Genomic DNA, 24,063 nt, shown 5'->3' on the forward strand with positions numbered 1-24,063 from the left:
GGACATAACTAGACAGATGGAGGGGATCAAAAATTAAGAGAACACAATGTTTGTAAATGTGTAAGGATGCTACCAAAAGGCTTCCGGGAAAATGCTTCATGACTGGCGGACACATGAGGAAGCAGTCTACTAAAAACGAGGAATCAGCTGCATTTAATTCGGGCACGTTCCTCCTAAGACCAAGGTCCCAGGTGTGGCCCTGGGCAGGTGGGTGATGCATAGAGAAGGTGGCGACCATGGAATGGAGGCCAAAGACTAGGGACAGTTCGGACACATTGAGTGGGTTCTTTATGTGCAATTAGACGAACCTGCGTGGGCTCTTTAAATGCTCATGTTGTATTACACCGAAACCCCATCTTTAACAGCCTAAAAAGGCTCAAGTACTTCAGTAGCAAAAGAAATTACAGACTTAACTCCCAAATCGTTTGCAGCTGTTTTTTTATTCCAAACACGTACTTTTGTAAACCTGCATTTCCCAAACAGTGCAAGTGAATTAGAAGTGACTGCACAGACTTGAATACATGCGACTTTGTGAAGAGGAACACCCCTCCCACTGAAATTCCTCAACGGAAACGTACACAGATGCATCAATCAAGTTCTGGAAGTGAAGTTAGCGTGGGTGCCTGCCATGCAATTCATCACACTCTTAAAGCTTTTAAACTTACTCCGCCGGTCACACCGTGCACATTAGAATTTGAAAAAACCTTAACACAGTCTGAAATCTAGATCATTGTGCTACAAAGCACTGCATCACGTGGGACATTTGTTCATTATCCCCCTCACATGCTGAAAATCAGAAGACATTCTAGAAGGTTCATTTTGGCCCTACTGCCTTTGTATCCTAACCCTTCAGCCATTCTTTGCTTCAGAACATATTCTCCACTGTGTATATTCTTGCTCTATATAGCAAAACAACACATGGACTAAAACCCTGCATACTTGGAGCATTTCTAAGGGACACTCGTTTTCTGCCTTTTATCTGCTAAAAGGCCATTTCCCCCAAATACCAATCCTTTGCTTTGCCTCTACATTTCGGGAAGTCTGAATTAGGTGCAGGTTTCATCAGGTGTAGGTTTTACAGGTAACCCGAGTGTAACTGCGTTGCCCTGATATGATGCCTTATCCAAAAATAAAAGTAGAATAACCTTTTTTAAAAACGACATTGCTACGGTTCCACAGGTAGCATATCAGCACCCATCACAACCACCTAGGGGACCTGCTACACATCCACATTGAAAACAGGTCCCTGATGTTTCCAGGAGGCCTGCTGGTTTTGTTTTGAACCTCCCTGCCTCTGGCTCCAGGGCTGAAGGTTACATATGATTTGGTGAAGGAGGACTTTCCATCGGATTTTCTACAAAGCTTACCCAACTTCAGAATGCTGATGGAAGTTTCCTGAAGAATTGACTGAGAAAGCCTCAGTGACCTCAGTAGCAAGTGATTCTGGCCGTGTGCTTGTCAGTCACCGTAAAGCCACTGGACCCACTCACTCCTGCCAGTGTCCCCTCGTTCCTGAACCTCATGGCCTCTTCTTTGTGACAGGTCCAGGGCTCACTTAGGTGATGTTCCAAACTCCTGAGTCCCATGTAAACTGAGCATAAGTGAATCATTTTTGAAAAGGGGGCATTATTTCACTTAATTTCTACAAAGGTCCTTTTGTCATATTTAAAGAGCACCTCAATCCTTCTGACAGTTGATTATAACCCTAGTGAATACACAACCAAAAAGCTGAAGCAGACTTAAATAATGCTGTGCAAGAGAACATCAGATGGCATTCCACAGTGAACCCGCAGAAGCAGGAAAGGTGGAAACTGGAAGGCACTGTGGAATTTTAAAAGAACCTTCTGGAGAAGGAACAAAGACACACCAACCCATCCTGTCTGCTTCCCCCAAGAGCCTACTGAGGGCTTCTGAACTGGATGGAGCTGGTGAACCGGCCAAGCTGAGAGCGCTGATAACCTGCTCAACTTCCCTATCTCTGTGCTAAATGGTCACCTCCCCAGTCCATGCTGCCCCGCCTACTCAGCATCAGGAGATAAGCAGATGTACCATCCTCCCCATACAGGTTCCAGAGTGGCTGCCAGTATTTCCTCCAGTGGAGGCCAAGCGTGATTTTCTTGAAAACTGCCCTATTTAGTCTTAGTAATCTCCTGGGTATGTGACCACTCGTGTGTCCACCACTCAGAACCACCCAGAAGCACATGGATCCCAGCTCTGAGACTGGCTATGGAGCCTGCCCCTCCCCTGGTGAGGCTTTCCCCTCTGGCTGGCAGAACCGCGTGCCTGCCAGTTATCCTGCTACACTGTCTCCCATGCGTCTGCACACCTTGCAGGAGGCTGGCTGTGGCTAGTCGTGCATTTGGCCAAAGCTGCTGATGGAGCTGTCCCAGGCCTACCACCTAAGAATCCTAAATGATTTATTAAAGGACAACATGAAACAACAAGCAGAAGTCCATCCAAGGAAGGCTGCAGATGAGGTCTCGTAAAGGAATTCACGATCCCACTGTGGGAAGATCTGCCTCCCCTGGGGCAAAATGTGGGGTGGTGTTCACTGGGGAACCCCCCGCACTTAGCACAGGGCCTGATGCACAGCAGGGGCCCCATACATATCTGTCAGAGGTGAACTCTGAGTGAGAACTGGAAGGGGAGCATGATGCATTCTGTATCTTCCTGTGTCAGAGTCAACTGCGTAAGAAACAAAAAGACACGTGTGCTCCCTGCCAGGTTTGCAACCGCCCAGCACCCTCATAATTTTGCCAAAACTTTAGATATCTTTGCAAGCATTAGCCAACTATGTGTCTGGAAAAACCTATCTCCCCTGAAGTTGAGTTCTGTGTCTTTTCAACAATACTCACGGGCCCCCGCACATCTTAGCTCCCAGTCAACAAGGCCCTATGAGAAAGATGCCTGGTCTTGTTTCTTGTTTCATTCTCATCTGATGCCATCTGTTTGTACCCGGGGCTTGAGCAGGCTGTGATAAGTGACTAAGGACTCTGTCAGACCCTGCTCTTCGGCACGTTTTCCCCTGTACCAGATGGTTTTCCAGCAGCGGTAAAAGCAGCCAGGGCTGCTCATGGTTATTGAATGTTCACTACGGGCCAGGCATGATGTTGAGCTTGCTACATCCATCACCACCTCGCCCTTTCAGAGAATCACACTGCACTCAAATCTGGACAGCACTGCGTGTCTGGTAATGAACACTGTCAAATAGAGAGCTTGGATAGTGAAGGCCATAACTCAGCATTCACCTGTACAGGGGATAGGCGAGGACGTCAGTGCTATGCCCAGATCCCTCTGCATCATTTCTTTTGCATTATTTCTGTGCGCTTCCCAGGCTGGGGGTGCAGCCCTCTTTTTGAGGACTGCTCCTGAGCTACTGGGGCTATTTTGCTGGCAGGAAGTGAAAGCAGAAAGTTTACATCTCTCCTGGGTCCAAGACTATGAAAGCTCAGCTCCCTTGCCCCGGGTTGGGACAACTCTGAGGCATAACTTACCCTCCAGAGCCCCCCAGCAGGATCAGGCTGAAGACCCCCTGCACGGGACCTGCCCTGAAATGGCTCCCTTACCTGTCTTCCTCCCCTTCTGTGTCCTGCTTCCCTCGTGTCCTTACTGGTGTGCCCTGGGGATACTTCCTTAATAAGTTACTGCGTGAAAATCCTTGTCTCAGGGTCCACTTCTTAAGAATTCCACCTAAGACACGATTAAAAAAAATAAGGACAGGTTGAATGGTCATCTCTGGGAAGGACACTGCAATTACCATTAGCTGGGACAGCAAGAGTGATGGGGATAATGGAGACCCCTGGACTCAAATTAACATGAAAAGATAACACATCACAGCACTCAGACACAAGTCTCTGCTTGGTGGGCACCAATTCAGTCCTGGTGGTATGCGGACTCTGATGCACGATGTCCAGGATGAGATGCCATTCTGAGGTTTACCAGTGATGAAATGGCATTGCTCCAAGCTTTCATGTCTTAATTTAAGTGCAAGGAGGGTGAAATGTCTGCTCTATAAGGTGATGCAGAACAGACCTCAAGAATCAGGTTTTTCCATCCAAATTCCTGCTGGGAATCTTCCAATGAACGGTACAGATGAAAAAACTCTCGTGGTTCTTCAGCACATTATTCCGCACTTGACTCCAGGCAACAGAGATGTGAGATGCCTTCGGGCTCAGCCCCAAACCACAGCTGATATACAGCACCACCCGCTGGGTGGATTCATCACATGAGGTTTCTTCAGATGATTTCATCTGAGTCTTCTTTAACAGCAAGTTCCAGAGTACAATAAGATCTTTATCCTTTAACATTTGTATGAATATACAAGTATTTCCAAGATTTCAGGCCAGATATCAGTGCTTGAGTGAACTATATAACCATTTAATAGAAATAATAAAACATCGATACAAATATAAAGACATAATCAGTATAAAAGGCTTATATTTATAAAAATACTTTTAGGTAACAGTTTTCCCCTGAGGGTTGACCACGCATGTTGCATCCATAAATATCGCCTGGCTCTGCAGCCGGCTTTCCAAAGTTGTGGGTTCAGCTGGAAAAGGAAGTGGTGGTGGTTCCAGTCAAGTGACTGCCTCAGGTTGGCACCTGGGCTTGAGAGAACGAGGACGAGAACAGCATCGTGGGGCCTCCGAAAAATCTGGAGAAGATTCTTTCTTCCAAATATGGAAGATACAAAGATCAGGAAGACAGGCGAACCACTGGGCCACATGACCGGGGTGGGGTGGGGTGGCAGGTCACTGGTTTTTCTGGACCCAGTCCCAACTGTCTTCATTCTCTTTACGGTTCTTCTCAGCTTCAATAATTTCTTTGTACCTTCTGCGAAAGAAGCCCATCTGAAAGGCAGAAAGAGGAGGCGCCAGGTTAGAGATGCTGGGGAATCAACCGTTTTGATTCCCAAGCCACCTGGACCCGGAGGAGACATGACCTATGCTCACAACGCCTCAGATTGGGCTGATTTAGAAAAAGCATCATGCGGAACCACTTTTCAAAATGCATGGACTTCCTGCAAGCTTTCTTATGATAAGTTGTTTGTTCCTTGTAATGTGCTTCTGGTGGAGTGTTTCCCAAACTGTATGCTGGGGAAAACTAGTTATTGAGCTATTCATAGGTTGTTTGGGAGTAAAACAGATTCCACGGTCAAATAAGTTTGGAAACGATACACTCTTTAAGAGATTCGTAATGTACAGTAGAACAGTAAAGGATCAAATCAACCTTTTAGGAAAGGATTAAGAAAGTCAGGGACTTGATATTTCCCAAGCTTATCTGGCTTTTGATAAATCTATTAAATCCTGAGAGAGATTAGCCATTGCAGAATAATTTGATAAGTACTGCTCTCACACAATAGGAGTTTTAAAGTATCTGCAGACCTGCATCCTATCTTGCTGTCCTCCAGATCTTTCACTCAAATCTGTGACCCCCGAGAGCTGCGGAGCTGCCGTGCACACAGCTGGCAGTGTGTACCCCCCTAAAACTGGCAACTCCTCCTGAGCCACGATGGCAGTTTCCTTTAGCTTAGTTCTGAAAAGACCTTTCCTTCCGATGTCTATGGCTTTCCATACAGGGTAAGATGAATTTCCATTTCTTTTCACATGGTCAGCATAGGCACTACTGCCATATAAAAGTAACTTTTTGTAGCCCAAAGCTGACCTTTTCTCCCAAGCTCAGGAAGACCTGGTATCTCTTGTCCTGTGCTCCCTAGCATTAGTGGCCTCTGTTTCTGAGATCAGACATCTTCCTGCATCTGCCCTTAAACATGACTGACTGGAGTTGGTGTACAAATACCCCAGCTCCCTCTCTCCTTGGGTGCGAAACGCTGAGGTGCATGCTCCGCGTAGAACTTTCCCGCAGTGGTAACCAGCTTGATAACACATCCTTTATTAGCTTCCTTCCCTGCCCTCTCTTCCCTGGTTCCCTATCACTGTTTCTTGAGATTATCTTCCAAATAAATGACTTGCCCTCAAATCCTTGTTTCGATCCTCTTGAATAGGGGAATTGAGACAGACATGCACACTTGGCTTACTGCTAGGAGGCTGTGCTGCAGGTCTGTGGTACCACACTGTCACTGGTGTATAATTTCCATAGTCATATTTGAAAACACTTGAGACTAACAATCTCTGCAATCTGCTGCCAATGGGGGATGCACATACAAAACCTGCCCTAAACAAATCGTCAAGCAAACCCAGGCTGTGGGCACATCCAACTCCTTTGTGCATCTTTCCTCACATTCCTTCACCATGAACCAAGCATCCACAGTCTCACTGCACCATCTTCCTACTCCTTGAAAGGGGCTTACTGGCCCAGGTGAAAATGAGAATTGTCAAGAGAGCTGCCAAGACAGTGCTGGTCACCTCCACCCACATTGCCAAGGGAGTCCTGAGAGTTCCCTCTGAGAGCAGTCTGACGGCTGGGAGGGAGTGGAAGCTTCCACAGAACAGCTGGCAAGGGTCTTGTGCTCTGAGCTTCGATCCTCAAGACCCGTTTCACAGACAGACATTGAGTTCCCTGGATATGTCCTCTCAGCATCAGACCACATCTGTCAGAACCTCACTTTATGACACCCCCATATACTTTTCTCTCATTAAGTTTCTACCACCTTCTCCCTTCTGCAAGGGATGTGGAAAGAAGGCTTGGCTTGAATGTTCTGGATAATTAGAAAAAGGTCGTTGTTGTCATCCTCAAAGCATACCCATAGGAGGCCAGGAAAGCGACCCAAGACTTCATGGAAATGTCTAACTCAGAAGTTACTGCTTGAAATCTCATTCTTGAAAGATAAAGATGTGGTTGGCAGGGCGAATGTGTCATGTGCACCTTCTGAGCTGAGGAGAACATAATCATAGAAAGAAGGCTGGATATAACATGAGAATAAGATTCTTTAGCACATGACTCTACCTGTGGATAGTGTGATGTTTCAGTGATCTCCAGTTACTCACTTTAACTCTAGAGAAGTAACATATCTCTACTGTGGCACCAATCAAGCAGAGCTTTAACTGTCTGCTCTCTTATCATCTTTCACATTTGTCTCAGGACTCCTACAGATTTGTGCTTTTTATCCCCAGAGCTCAGCATCTCACCGCTACTTACTGCCAGTGATAAGTTGCAAAAATGCCCCTGTATCCATGCCCTGTACCGTGGCTTTGCAGCAAGTCCTATCAGGAGACGGAGTCTATTTTCCACACCCTGAATCTGAGTCGTGACTTGCTATGACAGTTGGGTGCATGGGAGGTGATGCCCTGTCAGTTCCACACTTAGGCCTCAAAGGCCTTGCACACTTCCACTTGCTTTCTCAGAACCCTGCCTTGCTTCCAAGTGAGTAAGTTTGGTCTCGCTGCTGAAAGATGAGTCCACCAGCTGAGGTCCTCCTAGACCCGCCAACCCCCAACTGCTTGCAGGTGTAGGTTTGAGCCCCGCTGAGATGGGAGGACCTCCCTGTTAAGCTCAGTCCAACCCTCAGAATTGCGACCTATGTAGATGGTGGTTGTTTTTAAGTCCCTAAACTTTGGTTTGTTACATAGCAAGAGTTAACTGATACAGAACTCCATATTTTTTTGCCTGACACTGAATGAGTCAACACCCACGGGAAAGGTGGCTGAGGGGCAGCCTGACAGGGCTCTAGATGGAAAGAGCATCACTGTGCCCTGTCCTGCTGAACAGACTTTTCTTGTTCATCTCTAAGGAGGACGAGAGTCAGCTCACCTTCTCACAGCTATGCTGGCGTAAGGATTTGATACAGAGTACGCAATCTAGCAAGGATTGAGAGTGCCTGGCCCAACTCTCACAGGAGGCTCTCCTGTGCTCATGTTTATGTGTGTCATACTTTTTACCAACAAAGTGATGGTATATCATCTCCTGTAGGCATCCAAAAGCAAGCTCTTTTGTCTCAAGTGGTATGGTGTCAGCATTAGTCTTTTTTTTAAAATTTAATTAATTAATTTGGTTGCACCGGGTCTTAGTTGCGGCAGGCGGGCTCCTTAGTTGTGGCTCGCTGGCTCCTTAGTTGTGGCATGCAAACTCTTGGTTGCGGCATGCACGTGGGATCTAGTTCCCTGACCAGGGATCGAACCCAGGCCCCCTACATTGGTAGCTCAGAGTCTTAACCACTGTAACACCAGAGAAGTCCCTCAGCACCAGTCTTGAAAAGTCTACCCGTGCTGGCAGTAACCGTAGAGCTTCTCTTAGAAACAGCCTTGCAAACTCTCCACCCCACTCCAGTGAGGCAGGATATCCAGAGCCCTGTTCCCAACATAACCTGTGTGTAGTCTCATCTTTAGATGGAAGCTTGGAGCTGCCACTGGTGTCTGTCCTTCTTTGGAGCCCACGACCATTTCTTAAAACACAGATCACGCTCATGTCTAGGGAGTGCTGGGTACAGTAATGCAGGCTGTGCACTGCATATAAGGGGGGAGGGTGCCACTCATATCAGAGAGATCATGGACGTGTAAACTTATTACAACTATTTTCCAGCAGATGGCAGTCGGGTGTCTTTTTCTAATAAAATCAGTAGATTTTTCTGAATTTTCTGACAGATGGAAGTAAAGCTTCTGGAGGAAGGGGCGCTGTTTACTTGTCTGCACAAAGGTGCGATATAGTCTAGAGGTGGTTCTGTCAAATTAATATTGTTTCTTACGTGGTCAAACGAATTCCATTTCAGAAAAAGAGAATATCACCTTTGTGCTGTTGTTTAGAGCCCAGTTTTGGCTTTTGATACAGAACCCAGAGCCCAGGCTCTGAGTTTACCAAGCCAGGGTTCCCCAAACAACTGTGTCATACCAGGCCTGCCCAGTGCCACAGGACCTACTCAGAAGGGTTGGACGGGAGAGGTGCCGCATGGGGAGCCTGGAGTTCTGAGTACTGCTCACGCTTGGCCACAGGGCAGGTCATTTCCTGGCTCTGAACCCCAGTGTCTTTGTCTCTGCCCAAGAGATCGATGGCATTCTCAGACCTCTTCTAGCCCTGAAACACAATGAAAGCTTTTTATGTTGGTCCCCAAAGCAAACTCGGGACTGCAGCCTATAGGCCATACAGCTGTGTATCCAGTCCTCACACGTAGGAGGCACGGGGCACAGAGTCCTCGCCTGCTATCATTTTTTCTCAAAGCGTTTTTGGAAAATTAAATTTCCAATTTTTATATTAAAGTATGGATATGTTATAAAGTATAAAGAAGTCTAAAACTCTTAAACACTAAGATAACTCAAGACTTCAAAGACATTTCTCTCCTGCAGCAGGCCTACACTCTCACCATCACTAGTACTCATGGTTACTTTGGGGAAAACCTTGGAGAGATGTTGGGCAAACCTACATTTTCCCAGCCAGCTGAGTCCACACTGAGGGTGCCGGGAAATGAGCCGTGATGAGTTAAGCTGGACCCTCAGCAGCCCCTCACTCAATTCCAGTTCAGTGGAGTATGTGTTTTCCTGCACTTTTTCTGGATCCTTCCAGGGCTTGCTTTGCCACTTGAGGGGCAAAAGGCTCTGTTTATAACTGCTGTCTGTAGCGGAGGGAACACTCATGGAAACCCTACAGGAAGAGAGACTCCAGCCAAACTTGGCTCCCCTGGAAGCTGAGGGAGCAGGGGTTTTCTGGCTTCTTGTCTGTTCCACTCCTGAGGGGGACCTGCGGCCCCACAGGGCAGCTCCCTCAGCCCTCCTGACAGATTCACACAACTTTCTGATATAAACTTGTATCAAAAAAGCTGCCAGAAAACTCCTAGGGAAACAGCAGGTTTCCCCTGAATGGCCCTAATTAGGAAGGTTCTGAGAGGGGCCTGGGGCCCAGGAAGAAGTGAGAATGACTGGGTTCTGGGGTCCACATCCTACAGCACCAGCCTCCTCCTTCCCAGCCCAGTTCGGGGTGAGTGAAGGGCGGCCGCACAACCCCACGGCCTCTGGTCTCTGGGGAGATGCCCACCCCCTCCTCCCTGGCTTTTGGATTGCCTCCTGGGCAGCTATTCCAAGGGCCTTGGACACACTCCTTCTTTGGACTAACTCAGAGTCTCATGTTTATGGGTCCTTTCAAGTTCCTTGACTATTTACATAGCACGTCTCTGTCTCGAGATGTCAACAGTGCAACATCAGCCCAATATTTACTTCCAAACATAAATAAGTCCCCACTGAGCGTCTCTGGCACATGGTCTTAATTGAGACAGTGCGAAGGGTGTGTGTGTGTGCACTTAAGTCTGTGCATTTTCATTTTCTCTGCAGGAGAAACAAGGATGGGTCCTCACAGCCCAGCTGGAGGGCAGGTGATAACCCCAATGACCCCTGGAGGGGCTGCCAAACCTACCCATCCGCTGGGCCATTTCACAGATTTATTTTTCCAAGTATTTCTGCTTGAGGTCAGCAGGAATGCTCTTAAATGAAAACCAGGAGCCCAAAACCAGCTCTGGAGCAGCAGGCTCTTGGAACAGGCCCGGCTGACAGAGGGTTCGAGACAGTCCTTCTGAAGGACGGTGGCAAACCCACTGCACAGCCCACCTCTATACCACTTGTGAGAAGGCAGAGCTGGCAGGTCCTGGGCCTTTTGGGAAGAGGCTGGTCATGGGGCTGGCCAGGCCATGGCACTGCCTTTTGCTCCAGGCCATCTCACTGGCAAAAGGGGCCAACAGGAGAGAAGGGAAAGGTTCCTGGGCTGGAAGCAGTAGAGGAGGATGCAGAGTTTTCTCCTTCACTGAGTGGTGGCCTGTGTGTTTTGGCAAACTGTACAAGGGAGCGAGGAGAGGGGGAGAGAGAGGGAGAGAGAAGCCTGGGGCCCTAAATGAGGCTTTTCCTCTTGAAGGAAAAACATCCCAGCATCTCCACTCTCTAACCACTTGACTCAAAGGCTGGCTTGATGAGTTGAAGGCACTTTTTAAAGGTGCAAGTCACATATACCCTCTGAATGATGAAATTCCTCCTATAAACAGGCCTTTACGATTGTCTTGAAGAGGCACAGGGCCCAGGCCATTTCAAACCCAAACAGGAGCCAAAAGAAAGGAGAGTGGACTCATTTGGATTTTTCTCCCTTAAAAGAGTTTCCTATTTCAAAGTTTTCTTCCTGCACGGTGGCTTGGCAGGCTACTGTAATCCTTGCACAGAAAGTTTAAATTATGGCTCCCAGCGTCTGCTAACAGCTCGGCTCTGGGAAGGCTGATTAGGATCCATTTCAGAATGTGAAGAAGGGTCTGGTTAGCTCGGGGCCCTCGTTGTGGATTTTGCACCGGAGCCAGGACCTGCTGCGGCCAAGCATGAGACAGCGCCTGATGTGCCACCGGCCGACCCTCTGGAAGGCCCCGGAGGAGAGAAGGAGGCTGAGCATTAGGCAGGGAGCCTGGACTTCGGCTCTGGAGAAGGTATTTGCTGACCCTATAAGGGGTTTCTGTTTCAGATAAACAGGGGATGATGGGCATGTTGGTAGAACCACGGCGACATGTAGGAGGTGTGGCACAGGCTCTTTGCCTGGCCCAGTGCTGCTTACTCCTCAGGATGTGCTTGGCTCAGCCTCGGTCACTTAACTGCTTTCCCCAGTCTTTACGATGGAGTGAGGGCTCTGCTGCTTATTACCTCTGTCCCTTCACCCCGAGCCGGCCACTTCGCAGGGATCTGTTTGCTGAGTGAAGGCACCAGCCAGCTCACAAGTGTAAAGCATGCTAACCTGCAGGCCTTCATGGCACAGAAAGTCCATCCACACTGGGCCAGCCGCCTTGTTCTGTTTTTGATACCACGCCACCATCCTTGTACTTTCTGGGGAACAATCATTTTGGGCTCATGAGCTCAAGGCAATGGCAAGCAACCACAGGTAGCGGTGTCAGGTACTACACCAAAGGGAACTTCAAGAGATGTGGCTCTAGAAAGGAAAGAGGACTTGAACATTGCCCACCTGTCTTCAAAGGCTCTAGTGAAGTGTTTACTCATCAGCAGTGGCAACTGGGTACCATGCAGTGACTTTCCCCTTGAAAGGACTGGAGGGAATGATATGTGAAATACGGTAATAAGCCAGAAGCAGTTAGACCTCCCATCTAACTCAAATATTAGGCCCATTAATCAACAGATTTCTGTGCACTGAATTGTCAATATTAGACCTCTATACATAATGCATGTTTCTTAGGTTATAGACATAGGGATCCAAGTTGACAAGAGGTCTGTAGTTGACTCACAGACATAGAGAACAGACTTGTGGTTGCCAACGGTGAGGGGGATGGATTGGAAGTTTGGGATTAGCAGATGTAAGCTATTATATATAGGACGAATAAACAACAAGGTCCTACTGTATAGCACAGGGAACTATATTCAATATCCTGTGATAAATCATAATGGAAAAGAATATGAAAAAGACTGTATATATGTGTATAAATGAATCACTTTGCTGTACAGCAGAAATTAACACAACATTGTAAATCAACTATACTTCAATAAAATAAATAAAAAACAAAAGAGGTCTGCAGTTGAAGTTTTAGGAATATGTAGGTCTTCAGAATAATCCTACATTTCATTTGCCCTTTTCAGTGTCCTATAAAGTCATTCTATTTAGTTAGTTCTTCAAGAGAAAAATATTTTTCCTAAAGAAAGTCCCTCTGCCGAGCTCCTTACTGCACTGTCGCTGTGCCTGAACAGACTACCCACTCTGAATGTTGAGTGAGTTCATGAACCCTGCATCGAGGTTTAGTTTTTTTTCCTTCAAGGAGCTCAATCATAATTTTATCTATGACACAACGGAAGAGAGATGAGGTTTCATCTACTTCAGAACAACAAAACTTCCAGTTAGGCTAATCGTCCTTTGCCATAGTGAGTTTTACAGAAAAGATTAAGATTTTGCCCATATTTCTGAATATCATGTATGTGATAGACAAAAGATGGCCACTAATTCTTCACTACTCCTCCCATTGGGAGGCAGAGTCTCTTTCCTGTTCCTTGACTCTAGGCTGGCACGTGACTGCTTTGACCAACAGAGTGCAGCAGGATGATGCCATGCCAGTTCTGGGCCAGCCTTTCAGAGGACTAGCAGCTCTCACCATGCTCTCCCAGAGCTGATGCCACCATGTAAAACATCAGCCCACTCTGCTGGAAGGGCCACATGTAGAGGCCCTGAATCTACACGAAGAGAGTGAGGGGACTGGCAGAGTCCGGCCTTCCAGCCATCTCCACCCAAGGTGCCAGCCATGTGAATAAAATTGTCCTGTGAAGTGAAGCAGACCAGCCTAGTCACCAGGTGAATGCCCTTGTGTGACACCACTCAGTGTCACTTGGAGCAGAAGAATCATCCAGCCAAACCCTTCCTGAACTCCTGACCTATACATTTGTTAGGCAGAAGGGAACTCAATTTGGTGGCAATTTGTTGTGCGGCCACAGCTACCCAGTACCATATAAAAGACTGTAATTTAGGCAACAGCACCACTGACAACCACGAAATCCTGCTGGAGCGAAAGCCTTTAGGGTATCTGCCTAGTTTCCTTCTAAGATTAGCCCCTATCCCCACCCCTACCTGGCCTCCCCACACCTCCACACTGCATCTTTCTCCTGCGCTGGCCTTAGCTGTCTGGATGTGGGAGACATGTGACCCAGCCCTGGCTGGTCACATTCTCTCTGTCACCTCCTGGCCTCTTGCCACAGTTGTAGACATTTGACTTGAGCTGAGCCAGTCAGATTCTCTCTCCCAGGCTTGTAGGATTGGGACTCAGAGGGGGCTGATCAGTCTGTGTCTGTGGCTAGAAGTTTTGACGGCATCACTCATCAGCTTTCTCAGAGGTGTTCTAGACCCTTCCTTCCTCCAGCAGTTAAGACGACCTTGTCTGGTTAAGGCCGCTTGACCACCACCACTCTGCCTTCATGGCCAGTCCATGGCAGCGGTTGATGTCTGCCTTCTCGGGCCCTGGCTCTTTGGATCACACACAGCTGGGTGGCCTCAGGGTACTGGCCACCCCATGACACCCGCTCCTGACACACCACATTCTTTAAAGAAACATGGCAGAAGCAAAGCGAAGCAGATGGCAGTTGGAAGGAGGTGGGAGGGTGTGCTCAGGAGAGGGGACACTCCTGAGTGGCAGAGCCAAGTGGGGGGCCCAGAGGGAGGGGGTGGGACATAGCCACCCCGCTCCCCACTCTGTGTCCCTGTCTGGTCCCATGCACCCAGCAGTGGAGGACGGTGTTCCCTCTCTTCTGAAATGTCTGTACAAAGGCAGAGAAGGAAGTATCTCTCTCTCACACACACACAAACACCCCCCCCCCCCAAAGCCCTTACTGCCTTCAGATCCCAAACACTGAGCTGGCTTTGTTCTCTACCCCCAGACCAGACGTCTTGGCAGGAAGGAGTTGGAGTTAGAGAAAAGGGAGAATTAAGACTCTATCTGGCCACGCAGATTAAACAAACAACAAATGGGCAGGTTTTTCAAAAAAGGTAATATCTGCTCCTGGTAAATATACAGGAAAATGGGCACTTTTGATACACTGCTTGTATAACCTTTCCAGAGGGCAACTGGTAATATGTAATAAAAGGCTTAAAATACGCATTTCTTTTGACTCGGTAATTCCGTTTCTAGGGTTTCATCTTAAGGACATAATGAAGGAGTTGTGCAAATATTTGGCTCCAAGCATATTCACTGTGGCACTGTTACAAGAAGTGTGAAACCAGAAGCCACGTGAATGAATCCCAGCATCCAAGGACTGGGATCTGCCATACACCTGCAGCCTGAGGACAGCGTTGGACACGGGTTTTTAACAATAGGAAAGACTTTCACAATTCTGCATTCAGGGAAAGCTGGGCTGTAAACTAGTAAATGGGATGTCCAAAAGGCACGGGAACCTGAGATAAACTGATTTTCAAGTAATATGCTCAATATATTTTTCTTCAACCTCCAATACTTTTTTCAGGTGAAGTCCAACTGTCAATCTGAAAAGATGTACAACAAAAACACTATTTTCCCTGCGTTTCTAGATTTCTTGGATACTCTGAAGTATATTTACTATACTTTTTTCAGATTGATAATTGAACTCATTGTTTTAATTTTAGAGGTCCTACACCTTAAAAGGTATCGGGTATTTTACTGGAGAATTTAACACACTATTCACAAATAAGTGGGTGCTATGAGAATTCCTGGTCTCTGTCTATTATGTAGGGAAAAAGTTCAAGAAGAGACAACGCTGGTCTCACCACGGTTATTTCTGGGATGGGGACTCCTGAGTATTTGACAACTTTTCTGCTTATTGACATGTGTCTATGTTTGATCAATAAATACAAATTATTTTGGAATCCCAAAGAAACTAATTATTTGAATTTAAAGGATCCATCCATAATCATGTAAGAGGCTGTTTCCACCTGCCTCTGAAACCTGGAACACTGGAAAAGCAGGAACTTGGTGCCAGGAAGTCCCAGCTGTGGTCCCTGGTGCTGCTGTAGGAGCTGGGGACACGGTGGAAACAAGAACAGACAGGACCCAACTCACGTGGCACACTACCATCCCGTGGAAGAGACAAACCGTCCTCAGATAATGACTCTGAAACCATTACTGATGAATACAGAGGCCCTAAAGTCAAGGACGCCAGGTGTCTGAGAGAAGAGTGCAGGGCAAAGAAACCATCTTAGAATTGGGGGTGAGGACACCCCTTTCTTCTTGAGAAAGTGACAAGAGGCAAGATGTGAAGGATGAGCAGGTGCTCCCTGCTGAAGGAGACAGGGCAAGTCTACCCCCTGGGGCACCTACGAATGAACCCCCATGGGGTTGGGAGAACATCTGATGAAGCTACCCAGGCAGCACTCCAGACATACAGCCCATCGCCATTACTAGAATCTTCTGGGCAGAAATCTGTTCCATATTCCACATGGGAAAAGAACAAAGAATGGCTCTGTAGTTTTTTTTCTTGTTTTTGTCCCAAGTAAAGGAGTTAACCATCCCCGTCCCAGTCCCAGCTGTTACTCCCCAAGCTTGTGCGTTGGAGTGAGGCTCCCACCACCCTGTGTTAGGACTGGTGGCAACTCTGCTAGGGAAGGCAGGAGAAGAGGGTAAGATTTTGGGGTTCCCTCTAAAGCGGTCCAGTCCTCAGGTGTGAATGGCCTCAGGAGGAGCCTAGACTCCATTCACTGCCTGGAAGGGACCCTGCCCTCCTTTCATTGTACCTGCACTGGGAAGGAAGTTCCACCAGGAAACCTTTTCCGACAATGCGCTCTAGCCCTGCTGAGGCAGGAGAGCTGGGTGTCTGGTCGGGGACTCCCTGGGGACCTGCGCTCTCCACTCACCTTCCAGAGCAGCACAGCCAGCAGCAGGAAGATGAGGATTCCCACCAGCAAGCTGATGGCAATGATCCACCCCACGACGTAGCCTCGGGGCTCCAGATTGTGCAACGCCTCGAAGACCACCTGGGAGGCAAAGCAGAAGTGAGATGGTTCCCAAACGGAAGCACCCACCGCCTGAGGGGACCCAGCCTGGGCTTGACATTGGGACTGAACTGGAGAGATGTGTCCAGACTGCTGTTACTCTAAAATGGGCTCTGTTGAGTGCTTTCCGGGGTGTATACGGATGGATTTTTCACAAGGACCTGAAAAGGCACTTGAAATCGCAGCCCCAGTTCTTGAAAGGGCTGTAATGACAACAGGCCTGATTTAAGTATCACGAAGTGAACGTAAGTGTGGTGAAAAACCGAGAGGACGCACTATGTTCTTGATTCAGAACAGACAGTAACAGTCTGTTTTATTATGGTTTTGAAACAAAGGGCATGGGCGTGTGCTCCAGGTAAGACAGTACTTCTTTCTGAGTGTTCCGTGCACTGTGTAACTAGTGTGATTACTCAATTAATGCCAGTTTCCCCAGTAGACTGTGGACCTCAAGGGCTGGGCACAGTTTGCCTTGGGTCTCATGGCGATGCCTAGCACACTAAAAGCACTCACTCGAGGAGCGGAGCCCTGGTCTCCAATGGGAGCCATAGGTCCTCAGAGCCTGTGTCTCAGTGGGGCAAGTTTTCCCAACTTTGATGGAATCTCAGTGGTGTGCTAGCTCACATCAATGGTGCCAACGGTGTGCATCTCTTCCCAGTTCCACATCTAAGGATGTTACAATGCTATTTTGAAATGGTCCATCACAGGAGTATTTATACCACCTAAAGTGGCGCACAAATCAGGGCACCCCCACCCTCCTGCCGGAGAAGTGATAGCTTAACACGTGCTAGCTCAACACTGACTACTCTTTGGCTCTATTTTCGCCCCACTGGTCACAGTAGAGTTTATTTTTGTAGAATTCAAAGCATCCATTGTGTCCTCTACAGCCAATCCCCTAACACCCCACCGTCCCATTCAAGCTCCTCTGCTGAAGAGACAGAAATCTCAGCTCTGGGCAGCCCTTGGCTGCAGACAGGCTGGCCCAGCCACAGGGCTTTGTCCAAGCTAGGCCGTGTGCTTGGAATGCCCAGTCCCTCCTTGGAGAAGGCCTGTGTAAACCTGGCTCAACCCTGAAAGCCAGCTGATTTTTTGCCTGGCAGGAAGCCTCGCTGGTTATGGGAGCCCCTTGCTCAAGCCTCAACGGTGACTGGGCACATGACTGAGTTGATACTAGCGCTATTTATGTTACCTTTTTAGGGCCTGGCTTCCCTCTCTCTGTAACATTTCTTGAATGCTCCTCTGTGTCAGGCTCTGTGCTTTTCTTGCAGTCTCTTGTCTAACTCACACAATCACCCCAGGAGATATTTAGCACCTATTTTACACAGCAGGACATGGAGGCCCAGAGAGGACAAGGGATTTGCTCTGGGTCATGTAGCTTAAAATGCAGAGTCAGGATTTGAACTCAGGTCTAGTCAACCCCAAACTCCCAATCTAAGCTGGTCACCAGCACACCACACAGTACTTGGCTGACAGTGGCTCTTTAAAGATTATCTGTCAATTAAATGGATCATTTACTGTCTCTTCCCTGGTGATAAGGAAAGCAAACACAATCACCTTTGTCTCAACTGTCTTCATTCCCACAGTTGAGGTGGGGGGGTGTGCTGGGGGAGGGGAGGATGGTCATCCATGAGGCAGATCCTGAATTCAAAACATTATCTCTAGAGAAATCAGAGCAGAAACCATTCCTTCCTATGTTGGGACAGATCAAAGAAAACTGCCTACAGAACACAGTAGTCACTTCTGGGAATGGAAATAAGGTCTCTTTTCAGCACATACTCACTAGCTGTGTGACCTTGGACAGGGTACTTTATCTCTCTGAGCCTCAGTTCTCTCCTCTGTAAAACAGGGGTAGAACAGCACCTCCCCAGAGAACTGAAGGGACTAACGCATGCAGAGAGATTGGCAGAGCGCATCCCTGACACGTGGCGGGTGCTCCCATCAGCATCATTAGCACTGCTGGCAGGGAGATTTCTTTTGAGGTTGTGCATGGTTGGCTGGCACCCTTTTTAATTTTAAAAAACTATTTACTGAAGTCTAATATACATAGAGAACAGTCTACGTAACTTAAGTGCACAGCTCACTGCATTTTCACGAACTGAATGCGAAATGCATCTGTGTAGCCAGCACCCAGATCGAGATGCAGGATGAGACCAGCTGCTGAGAAGCCCCCTTCACGCTCTCTTCCAGTCACAGCCCCCACGAAGGGTAATCGTCCTGACGGCCAAGAGCCTAGATGAGCATCACTGCTTTTGTCCACGCTCTCCCTGGAAGGACTTCTTCCTTCCACATTAGGTTTGGGAGATTCCTCCAGGCTGGAGCATGGCATTCTCATTGCTGTGTGAATACACCTCGATTTATTTATCCATTCTACCTGGTTTGGGGCTATTACGAAGAGGGATTTTCAGACATGAGGCGATCCTGAAGGAGGAATATGTGGGGGTGGGACAGAAATGGGCTGTGAAGTCTGTCATCTTAAGCCTACTCTTTTCTATCTGGTTCAGATTAGAGATTTCTGTCTTTAAAGACAGATAGATTCACGTCTTTGAGTTACTGCCCCTAAAAGCTGTGGATCAAATCACCTCTCACATTCAGAATCTCTTGTGGTGTCTTGCACAGGTCAACTATGAAGCACCGTGGCTGAGAGGGGCACCCTTGGGCAACCAAGACAAACTTCTCAGTTTCTTCCTCTGTGAAATGGGGAAGTAAGATAGTGTCTGAAAGTTCCTGGTCTCTGGTCGCATAGTGAAAATCTGCTGAACCTTCCTGTTGACAATGAGACAGGCCGTGGGCTCCGTGGGGTCAGCTGTGAAGTCCAGCCCCTTGGATCACCCTGAGAGCCGCACAGGGACGCTGCCTGCCCGCAGTGTCTAAAATGCGTATCCTGGCAAAGCTACCTTGGAGGTCTGGTTTTGTAGAGAGAGCGAAGAGTATCCACTACAGTTTAGTCTGGCAAATTCCACAAGAATGCCCTGGCACTTCCCCGGAATGTGTGCTTAATCTTTTATTATTTTTAGTGATGCCGTTCATCATCTTGGATGTGTGCTTTATGCTTTGGCAAAGCTGGTTCCTGCACATCGCGACTCTAATCAACTCATTAAGTGGAAGGATCTGAGCAGCCTGAAGTTCTAAGAAGTCACATCTTAGATAAAAACCCAAAGGAACAGCAGCATGGACCACAGAGAGAGGTAGGAAGCACCGACAATCCAGTCTGGTCGCCACCACTAAATAGCAGGATGATCCTGGTGAAGCCCTTATACCTCTTTATTTTAATTCAAAGATTAAAAAAACTTTTTTGAATCAGCCCATGGTATTTTTTAATGTTTTTTTAAAATTGAAGTATAGTTGATTTACCATATTATATTAGTTTCAAGTATAGAGCATGGTGTCAGTATTTTTACAGATTATACTCCATTAAAAGTTATTACAAGATAATGGCTATAACTCCTTGTGCTACACAATAAGTCTTTCTTACTTATCTATTTTATACATAGTAGTTTGTATCTCTTAATTCCATTGCCCGTATCTCTTTAAATATCTTTTCTCCACCTCCCCAGTTACTGCTCCAGTTCAAGCCTGAGCTTCTGTCACCAGCACTATTTCAGGAGCTTTGGAGGAGCCTTCCTGCTGTTAGAGTTGTCTTCCTAAAGCACAGGCCTCATCACGCACTTCTCAGTTTATACTACAGATGGTTTCCCTTTATACCAAATATACATTTCAGGGTACCAGGCTCTTTACAATCCGGTCTCCTTCCTACCTTTCTAGCCCCTGGCAGGACCTGTACTCACATTCTAGCTGGTTAGAGTTATCTCCCTGTGGGACCTGTGGCCTCCTGCCTGTCTGCAGCCTGCTTTTGCCACCTTGGAAGACGCTTCCATTCCTGTCCAGTTGACAAACTGCAATACTGCTTATCTTACAAATGTTCATATCCTTTTTTTTTTTTTTTTTTTGCGGTACGCGGGCCTCTCACTGTTGTGGCCTCTCCCATTGCGGAGCACAGGCTCTGGAGGCGCAGGCTCAGCGGCCATGGCTCACGGGCCCAGCCACTCCGCAGCAATGTGGGATCTTCCCAGACCGTGGCACAAACCCGTGTTCCCTGCATTGGCAGGCGGACTCTCAACCACTGCGCCACCAGGGAAACCCTGTTCATATCCTTTGATCCATTAATTCTGTACTTGAAAATTTACTCATAAGCAAGAAACATAAAAGTACAGGAAAAGTTTTATATTCGAAGATGTTCACTGCAGAATTATTTATATTGGTACTGAATTAGGAATATCCTTAATGGAAAAGAATACAAAAAAGAATATATATGCATAACGGAATTACTTTGCTGTACACCAGAAACTAAACAAAACATTGTGAATCAACTCTACTTCAATAAAAAAACAGAAATATCCTAAAAGTCTAACAATAGAGCGACAGATGAGTAAATTACAGCAATCGCAAAGTAGAATACCACAGAGCTGTTAAAATGATAATACATCTGGCTGTCAAAGTATGATTTTCAAAAAGTTAAAAACATGACTCTCATACAAATATGCAGCAAATACACATTAAAAATTTATTTAATTCATGACCGAGGGAATCAGGATGGTAAAGCTACTTCAAAAAAGGATCTGAGAATGCGGGTAGTTACAGAAAAAAAAGAATAGAAGAATGTTGAAATCAGATACAAAACTGATTAATACCTTACACGGCAATAAACTATAACCTTTGGGATTATATTTTCTGCCAGACAGAAGTCATTTTCATCTTTACTGGCAAAAGGCATTTGTAACTTAGTTTTCTATAGGTTAATATGTAATTTCACAGAATATGGGCCCTAGGGAGTTAGGCAGGCCTATTAGAACAGTGTTGTTTTTCTCAAATTTTAAGGTGTGTAAGAATCACATGAGGAACCTCGTTAAAATGCAGATTCTGAATCAGGGAGTCTGGATTGGGGCCTGAGCGTCCACATCGCAGTTAACGCTCACTGGTGATGCTGATGCTGCTGGTCCAAGGACCACACTTTGAGTAGAAAGGGGACAGAGAGTGCTCCAGGCGTGAAAGGACACACAAGCATCTTTTGCCTGATTTCCAAGTTTTACATACTTTAGAAAACATGATAATAAAATGGGAAAAATGATAAATGCTATAAAGTTATACGAAAAAATCAATATCAATTTAGCATACAGAAGACTTCAGCTTTGCAGAAAAATGTAGGAAATTTTTTAAGTAAATAGGTGTTTTTAGATACTACGGGTATTGTTTTCTCTTTTCTACTTTTAACTACTTTTTAAAAAAACTGAGCATTTTAAAGCCAAGTTAAAAAAAAATTAAAAGGAGAGACTCTGCTCCAACATCTTCTGTTCCAAGAAGACTGACCTACTCTGCTCTTTTCAGCAGAGTTAATCATTCTCTGAGCTTTTGGAAACAGCAATTTTTCAACTTCTCTTAGCAGAGAAAATCTGCGCTAGCACCCCAATGTATAAAACAGAAAAAACTGGAGATTCTCTGTTTATAAAGAAGGTGGGAAGCTCAAGCCCTGCCTGAACGGTCCCCCTTCCCAAGCCAGTCCCTTCTACCCCAGGCCCAGCAGCCCCAGAACCAACTCAAGGGAACCCACAGCTCCACAAGTTTAGCTTTAAAACCACAGTGGAGCACTTCATCATCATCCCAGTCCTAAGTCCTCTTCACTCTGTAAGGTAATGATGTATCTTCCTGTCTATGGACTCCAGTAAACTGAATTCTTACAGAGCAAGGATTTGAATGCATGTTCTCCCGTCACCTAGACCAAGGTAGTGATTCATCATGTGATTCATGAAGGCACAGATTAATAAATTCCATGTCCTTTTTGCCATACCATTCGATGAAGTATGACTATGATTCAGTCTGCAAAGAAGAGAGGATGAGATCTGAAGCTGGAGTTTCTGAGTGTGCTTCTCTTTTTTCTACTTCAAAAATATATCTGCAAATGTTATTTCTTTTGGGAGAGTCCTGGTCATCCATCCACACATGCATCCATCTGCCCATCCACCCCATCTGTCCATTTGTTTGTCTATCCATCTGTCTGTTCGTCCGTCCATCCATCCATCCACCCATCCAACAAATGTGTACACAGGACCTACTATGTGCCAGGCACTGTAGGGATTCATTGATGAATAAAATAGGCAGTCTTTGCCCTCATGGAGCTTCCAGCTTGTAGAGAATACTGGCCAGTTAGACACATAAATACAAAATTATAACTTTAGAAAGTGCCCCAAAGGAGAGGTTCATGGTTAGAAAAGACTCTAAGATAAGCATGGCAGTCAGAAAGAGTTTTCTGAGGGACTGCCTGAGCTAGAGTTAAAGGGTAAGCAGAAGTTAACTAGTCAAAGAGGGAAAGGAACAACATTCCAAAAAGGAATAGCACGTGCAAACCCCCTGTGACAGAAGAGAGCCTGGCAGAGGTGAAGTACTGCCAACAGACAGTGAGCATGGAGCAAACGAAATGAACAAGAAGTTACCGGAAAATGTTCAAGATGAAGCTGGAGAGATGGGAAGGCCTGGAGGCTGTGTTAAGAATTATATGCTTTATATCACAGAAGCTTGTGGCTTCCATCTGAAAACTGGCCCCATCTAGCTTTTTGATGGCTGCACTAAATCAAATCAAACCTGTAGTTATTTTGATCTTAATGTCTAATTCCTAAATAATTTAGTTTAATAGGTTACTTTCTTTTCATAAAACACTGAAATTCAAGCTTCTGACTCTCCTTCTCCATTCAGGTAGAGAGGAAATCGCTCCAAAAAGCAATGTAGAACCTCTTTTGTCTTCCTGAGGCATGGCTTTGAAAATTACTTATAAATAATCCCTGAGAATCATCAGATTCATTCATAAAATTACCTGAGAAAATTGTTGATAAGCATAGGAGGAATAAGGGATGCTTTAATTATGCCATTAAAAATACTGTGGGGGCTTCCCTGGTGGCACAGTGGTTGAGAGTCCGCCTGCCAATGCAGGGGACACAGGTTTGTGCCCTGGTCCGGGAAGATCCCACATGCTGCGGAGCGGCTCGGCCCGTGAGCCATGGCCGTTGGGCCTGCGCGTCCGGAGCCTGTGCTCCGCAACGGGAGAGGCCACAGCAGTGAGAGGCCCGCGTACCGCAAAAAACAAAAACAAAAACAAAAACAAAACTGTGGAATTAAACCTAAAAAAAAAAAGAATTATACGCTTTATCTTAAGAGGCATGGGAGGTCAATGGAAGGTTCTAACTAGAGAGTGACATGGTTTGCATTTTGCAAAGAGCACTCTGGCTGCAAAACGCCTAGATTAGAAGGGAGAACTTTACATGGGGGTTCAAAGAACAGGTCCGTTTAAGAGGGCTGCAGGGGAAGTGGTTTCCCCAGCAGAGATATACACTCCCAGTATGAAAGGAGAAAAAAGACTGAGGCTGAGGGGGAGTCTGCACGTTTCAGAGGGTGGTAGGAGGCTGAGAGATGGGGCGGCAGAAGTTCTGACCAACGAAGGGATAGATGATCACACAGCAGCAGACTGAAGCTGGAGGGCTCGTGTGTCGGATGTTAACTAATAAAACATAAGAGAATTGAGGAGCACGAGGATTTGCCTCAATAGAGTCCTTGAGGAGGACAGACATCCGGCAGGGGCGATGGCAGACCCACACGCTGGGCATTCTGCCTGCTACTGTAAACCTGAACGCACCTGAGGCTGGCAAGCTGGCATCAGGGAACCAC

At 46.7% G+C, this 24,063-nt stretch overlaps 1 protein-coding gene across 2 annotated transcripts in view; it reads right to left on the minus strand.

Moving 5' to 3' along the window:
• Positions 1-429: 429 nt before the first annotated feature.
• Positions 430-24,063, minus strand: part of ITGA9 (integrin subunit alpha 9) — a 350,116-nt gene continuing 326,482 nt past the window's right edge. Inside the window, exons 27-28 of one of the 2 annotated variants that reach the window (XM_030830131.3) lie at positions 16,219-16,338; positions 430-4,850 (exon numbers count right to left, since the gene is read on the minus strand). In XM_030830131.3, coding sequence (XP_030685991.1) covers positions 4,752-4,850; positions 16,219-16,338 — 219 coding nt within the window. In that variant the 3' untranslated portion in view covers positions 430-4,751. The remainder of the gene's footprint in view (positions 4,851-16,218; positions 16,339-24,063) is intronic. The other variant, XM_060308137.2, reaches the window with a different exon arrangement.

Source organism: Globicephala melas, chromosome 11 (genome assembly GCF_963455315.2).
Source record: "Globicephala melas chromosome 11, mGloMel1.2, whole genome shotgun sequence".
Classification (NCBI taxonomy): domain Eukaryota; kingdom Metazoa; phylum Chordata; class Mammalia; order Artiodactyla; family Delphinidae; genus Globicephala; species Globicephala melas.